The sequence below is a fragment of the Pezoporus wallicus genome, unplaced genomic scaffold (assembly GCF_028554395.1).
Source record: "Pezoporus wallicus isolate ANWC-B61680 ecotype Strahan unplaced genomic scaffold, APGP_CSIRO_Pwel_v1 scaffold_2584, whole genome shotgun sequence".
NCBI lineage: Eukaryota > Metazoa > Chordata > Aves > Psittaciformes > Psittacidae > Pezoporus > Pezoporus wallicus.
This window is the reverse complement of record NW_026642851.1, coordinates 8,390,349-8,396,348: the sequence shown is the minus strand read 5'-3', so window position 1 is coordinate 8,396,348 and position 6,000 is coordinate 8,390,349. Positions and strand designations below refer to the sequence as shown.

At 46.0% G+C, this 6,000-nt stretch overlaps 1 protein-coding gene across 1 annotated transcript in view; it reads left to right on the top strand.

The window, feature by feature from the left end:
- The first annotated feature begins 431 nt into the window (after positions 1-431).
- Positions 432-6,000, top strand: part of DNAJC1 (DnaJ heat shock protein family (Hsp40) member C1) — a 108,848-nt gene continuing 103,279 nt past the window's right edge. The window contains exon 1 of the mRNA XM_057432619.1: positions 432-655. Within this exon, the coding sequence (XP_057288602.1) occupies positions 491-655 (165 nt within the window). The 5' untranslated portion in view covers positions 432-490. The remainder of the gene's footprint in view (positions 656-6,000) is intronic.

Here is a 6,000-nt window from a genome sequence, read left to right as displayed (position 1 = left end):
TGCGCCGGCGGACAACGGAACCCGCGAGCCTGTCCCGGTGGCGGCTGCGGGAGGGAAGGGTGCTCGGCGCGGGCTGCGCGCGTGCCCGCCCGCGGGTGACCGCAGGGGCTGCGGCGCGGGAAGGAGCGGTGGGCGGAAGGGCCGGCAGGAGGCGCGGCGCGGGCGCAAGCACCCGGCTCGTGCCAGGGCCCGACGAGCCCCCGCCGCTCCTCCGCCAGCTCGCCCGCTACCCCCGCCCCCTTCGCCCTTCCCCCACAGCCCCTGACTGCGCGAGCGCCAGCGGTTGCCGGGGTACCCGACGTCACAGCCTGCGGAGGCGGCGATTGGCCAGGCTGAGAGCGTTCTGCCCCCCCCTCCCCTCCCCTGTGAGACTCGTCCTGGGAAGGGCCGGGCCTGTCTCTTTCCCGTCAGAGCGGAGCTGTCGCTGGGCCGTGCGTGGCCCCAGCGGCGCCTCCCCGGCCACGTCCTCGATACCGCCGGGCCCGCGGTCATGGGCAGCCAGTGGGCAGCGCCGCGTCTCCGGCTACTGCCGCTTCTGGCGCTGCTGGGGCTGGCGGCGCCCCGCGCCCGCGCCTGGGACAGCGGCGACCTGGAACTCTTCGACCTGGTGGAGGAGGTGCCGCGGAACTTCTACGACTTCCTGGGGGTGCAGCAGGTGAGCGAGGGGCCGGGGCCCGCCCCATAGACGCGGGCCTTTCCCGCGGGCACGAGCCTCGCCTGTCATCGCCGTCCCTGCCCCCGCCGAACATGGCTGGCTGGCTCCCCCCTCCGCCGCCGCTCCCCGCGGCACAGGGTGCCGGGCAAGCTGCCGACACCTCGCCTTCTCGCCTGGCGCTGTCATCCGCCTCCGTCCCTGGCACGCGTGCGGCTGCCTGGCTCTGCCGCGGCGGTCCGGGACACCACCACCACCACCTCCCCCCCGTGCCCCAGTTCCAGTCCTTTTCCCAGCCTCTTCTCTCCCTCTGCAGGGGCTCTCTTCTCCTTCAAAGACTGTTGTGGTTTTTCTCCTTCTGGCCCCACCATAAATCAGCCCTCCCTCTCCCGCTTCACCTTTGTGTGTTTTACTGCGTTGCTCTTCTGAATATATCTATTTTTCTCCAAATGCATCTAGACTGAAGTAGCTTGTGGGCTTCTTCCACTTTCCGTGTGTATCCTGGGTATGGCTGTTTTTCATCTTTCCCTCATTCTGCAATAGCTGCTAGTCCCGTATCTTCTCACGATTGTGCATTGCTATGTGTCACGTCTCCTGTTTTCTCTCCTGTGTGCCATGTGGTAGACTGCTTTGATAGTGGCTTGGTGATTGTTTACTTTAGTTGTATTTTGTTTATTATGTATGTTTTTTACCTCTCATTGCTAGGCAACACTTAAGATTATCTTAAAGCATTTATTATGCACCTTCTGATATTTTTTTACGCATGTGTAGTCAAGACAGGAACTCCTGTTCCAAAAACTTTCATCGCATGTTTTTTGTGTATGTTTTAGATGTGGTTGCTGGTTTTGCAGCCACTTGGCATCTTTAGCTTGTATTGCTTGTCCTGCCTTTCACTTGACAGCCCTCCTCATCTCCAGATGCTCTGCTGCGTGTGTGTGATCTTGCTTGATCTCTCTTTGTGCATCTTACAATTCCTTTTTTTGTTGTCTTCTGCCAGTTGGTATTCCTCTCAATAACTGTCTGTAATTCTTTATAGTTACTTCACCCAGTGTCCCCAAAAGATGTTTTGTTTGTTCTTTGTCTCTTAGCACCTCTGCTATTTGAATGGCTTCCCTGACAACCTGAAAGTTTATTCTGATGTAGTTCTTACAGTTTTTGAGAATAGTAGCAATACTTCCAGGTGCATTTTATTAAGGCCCTGCCTACAAAGAGAGGAAAGGTGTCTGCAATTTAAGGGTCCTGTTTTGGAAACTCCTGGCTGTGGTTGTTAATGATGATTAGGGGGATTCTGAATCAGTTTCATCTCCTTCTTTTACTCCTTCTTAAACATCTGGTGTTAAGTACTATGGAACACCACATATATACAGCACAGCAAACACTGCTACCCAGGTTTCACTTTCATGAGACCAAAAATCTGTTTTAATTTCTCAAAGGCAATTTTAGTGTTAGGTAATGTAGTGAAACACAGTTTTGTTTGTTTTGATTAGTGATGTTCAGATCTGGTATGCAAACTCTTTTTGTAGGGCTGCATCTGTACCTTGTGGACCTATGTGTTTATCAATACATAATATCACTTTTAGGAAGCAAATGTTCTGCTAGTTCATGCTTTTACTCTTTTAATGGAGAACTTGAATTACTTGTGATGTGCGAGCAGGGAAAAAGTTGTTGAAAGTGCAATGCAAATGAAACAAGGTTTTGTTAGTTGTAAGTATATGCAAGTTGCTCATAATGTAATTATAGCCAAGACTGGAAGTGTAAATAATATTAGACACTTTGTTCATAGAGCAGAATATACCTGTGAGTACAGTAATAGAATTTATAGTATTGAAGTTGAGCTTCAATAGGAACTTGTAAGCATTGGAAGGTGCTGTGTAGGTTTACAGGTTCTTCCACACTGAATCGTTTGTTCCTGCTGTTTGCTTCTCCACCTCTGACCTGTACTTGAAGTTTCAAACAAGATGCTGAAGCAGGGTTCTGACTTGCAGTGGCTCTCTAGATAGCTGCAACTGCATGAGAAGGGTAACAGGTCTCATAACAGGGTCAAGGGAAGTGCACAAATCTCCGGTGTGCTGTAGCCTAGCTTGGATGTGTTAACATGTAGCTGCCTTTTACCATAATGTCTCTTTGTGCTGTTTGCGTATTCCTTCATGTTTTCTGCTATTTTTAAAAGCTGTGGTTTAATAGAGCTTACTGGTTATTTTGTATGTCACTATTGTTTTAGTTGGGATGCCTTCGACTAAAATGCTGTGATTAACTTTTTGTAGTTCTGGTGCTAATGGTTTTATTCCCTGTGCTCAGGTGAATCCTTTGGACTGTTTCATTACCTTTCATTCATCAAAGCTTGCTTTCTACCTGCTCCCTCCCTTCCTGTATTGCTCTTGGTGTTCACTGCCTTGTATTGTGTCCTGATAATCCCTTCATGTACTCCTGGGAAAAGTAGCATTTCTTTATGCAGGATGTATCTTCTGCATCTGTGATAGGGATGCTTGACCATGTTTGTTAACAGTAGTATATCATAGCTGCCAGAATTTTTCTAAACATGTCATCTTGTGTTTTGAAAAAATAAAGGATAGGATTCCAATGCTTCCTTAAGGCATTAAAGCGGCTTTGGTTTTGATGGAAGAATTGTGGTATCAGCTGCTTGTTGAATCTCTGATGTGATGTCAGAAGCTGATATTGACCTCAGCTGACAAGGTGCGGAAGGGGTTGTGGGAAGTCCTGTAGCTCTCTACCATGAAGCCTCTGGCTGCAGATTTTTCCTTGGGATTGGAGAGGACTGGTGATTTTTATTGTTTTGTTTAGCTGCCACTCTATGCTTGCATGAGTAAGGATTTTGCGTTTCGTCTTTTAAAGGGACTTGTGGAATTCTCTTGACATTGTCAGCTAGCTGTCATCCAGCACTGGCAGGGTGTTAGCTTTGAAGCTGCTGTAGTGTTTTCCAAGTTGGGTGACTGAGGGTTAGAGGGTGATCTCATGGAAGTGATTTTTATTATAAACATAGAGTGACAGAGGAAAGAGTAAGGCTGTGACTGTCTTGACTCTTAGAATAACTGTTCTCAGTGCTTGACTGCAAGAAGGGGTTGGCTGGCAAATCTGTAGGTGCTAGCTGGATGGTTGAGGGTGGAAGGGACCTCTGGGGGTCCCCTTGTCCAACCACGGTATTAGGGCTGAGCACCTAGATTAAGAAGGTTCTGAGTTTTGTGCAAGGATACCATGTTAATCCATTAGATCTAATGGTAGCATAGCATATATGAGAAGTTCTGCGTTGCTACTTTGTTACTATGGCTGTTCTGAACAATTTGAGAATTTGCTCTACCTTTCTGTTTCCTGGGTGATTCTTAAATTGATGATGCATTTAATTCAGATGGCTCATTTAGAACCTTGTTATTCTCAAGAAGCTGACCTAGTGAAATGGGGAGATAAGATAACCTTTGGCTTGAGAAAAGATTACATTTCCATTTCCCCCAAGTGGTTACTGAAGAAAATAGAATCCTAAACTCTTGACAGATCAGATGTAATAATTATTTCAGTATTCACTTCAGTATTGCCAGTTTCAAACTGACAAGGGGATCAGGACCAAATAGTATTCATCTAAAAACTAACATGAAGCAGCAGAATTAAACCAGAGGCTATGCACACTCGCAGGGTATAAAACTACCCTGTTACCTGAGAATGAGAGCATGCAAGTGTGATGTCAACTTTTGTGAAAAAATTCCAGGAAGATCTGGGGAGCTACAAGCTTGTTTAGTGAACAGATGAACTGATCAAGTTAATTTTATTGTCTCTTACAGCTTTCAATAGCTGATAATGGCATAAATATGATATGCTCTGGATTAATCAGCTTGGTATCAGTTGAACCTGTGGATCTCCTCGCAAAATATGCTTTTGATTATGACTGTTTATGTCTTTAAGAGAATCACCTAGTTCTCTACTTTTGGCTTGCAGTAATGAAGGCATTACGGGCCTCTGAATGTCTTTTGCGACTTTGTGATACTGTTCTTGGATACAAGGGATCTGATCAATACATTTTTAGGAAATGTTTGTGAAGATATGTCAAAATGCATTAGCTTTGTTCCTGGAATTGGCCTGTGCAGAGCAGTATGTTATGTATCAAGGAATTTCTGACTAAGGCTTGGGCTTCTACTGGGTAATTGGATAAGGGAAGAGGTTTATATTAAATGTTCTGCTAGGCCCGTGCAGTGGAGAAACTCACTCTGTATTTGCTTTCATACAAGAGCCCTTTGAGGTAGTAGAAGGCCTGGGAGCTCAAGTTCCTGAGGGAGAATTAACACACAGGTAGGGCTTGGTGGCCAGCACTGTGGATAAATATATAACCCCCAAAAATGTTGAGAGGGGTATTTTCTCCATTACTTGCTTATGCCTTCCTGTGACACATGAGATTTAGTTTGAATCAAACTCTAATCCATTCATGTGGCTTTACTGTAGGGAACTAAGAGCATTGTATTGATTTCATTGTTAGATCATGGGTTTGCTAGATGATGCTGCATCACAAAGGCAAGGCTGTGCATGCGGAACCTGATTTTGGTCCTACAGGATGTGAGACACTGGTATGTGAACAACCCCAAGAAAGTACAAGATGTGAAAACCAAAGAGTTGGATTTCTTTGGCTGCAGGAAGCCACAACCCCTCTAGATGAGCTGGATGTGGACTAATAGGCTCCTTTCAAGAGCACTGGAACAGGGGAGCTGTTGTGTACCTTAGCAAATAGCACGGTCTGACTGGGTTGTGTCTGTAGAACTCAGTATTTGGTGCTGAGGAATTGGTGTCTGTACTTGTTTGCATTTCAGGGATTTTTTTAAAATATTTTTTTACTTTGATTGTTTTTGGCATTGAACTAATTCCAGGCTGGCTGCATGGGCTCAGTGCCTGTTTGTGTTGAAGTGTGCTGCTTGTGCTCCAGGTTTTACATATGACAGTCCAGTTCTGTCCAAAAGAAATCCACCACAGAAATCCAAAAGTTCATCCACTCCAGGACTGCTTCATGACATGCAGTTAGTAGCTACAATAAGGAAGTTTGCTTTACACGTGCACTTCTGATCTGCACTAAAAAGTTGATGTGGATGCACCTTTAAGACTTCAGTTTATAGTAAATGGTTGATGTTGAATTTACCTCTTGGCATTCCTCTGTAAGAACCTTAGCAGAAATGAGCCCCACAACAAACTGTGTGGCTCTTACGGTATTACAAGGCATTATGGGAGACTTGTGAAAATTCTCAGTAATAGATTTGGTGTGGTCTGTTTTATGTAAGTGTATTGACACGCAACATGTACATCACTGCAGTTCTGAAGTTGTGAATTCGTATGTTATATATAAGTAAAGCTGTTGG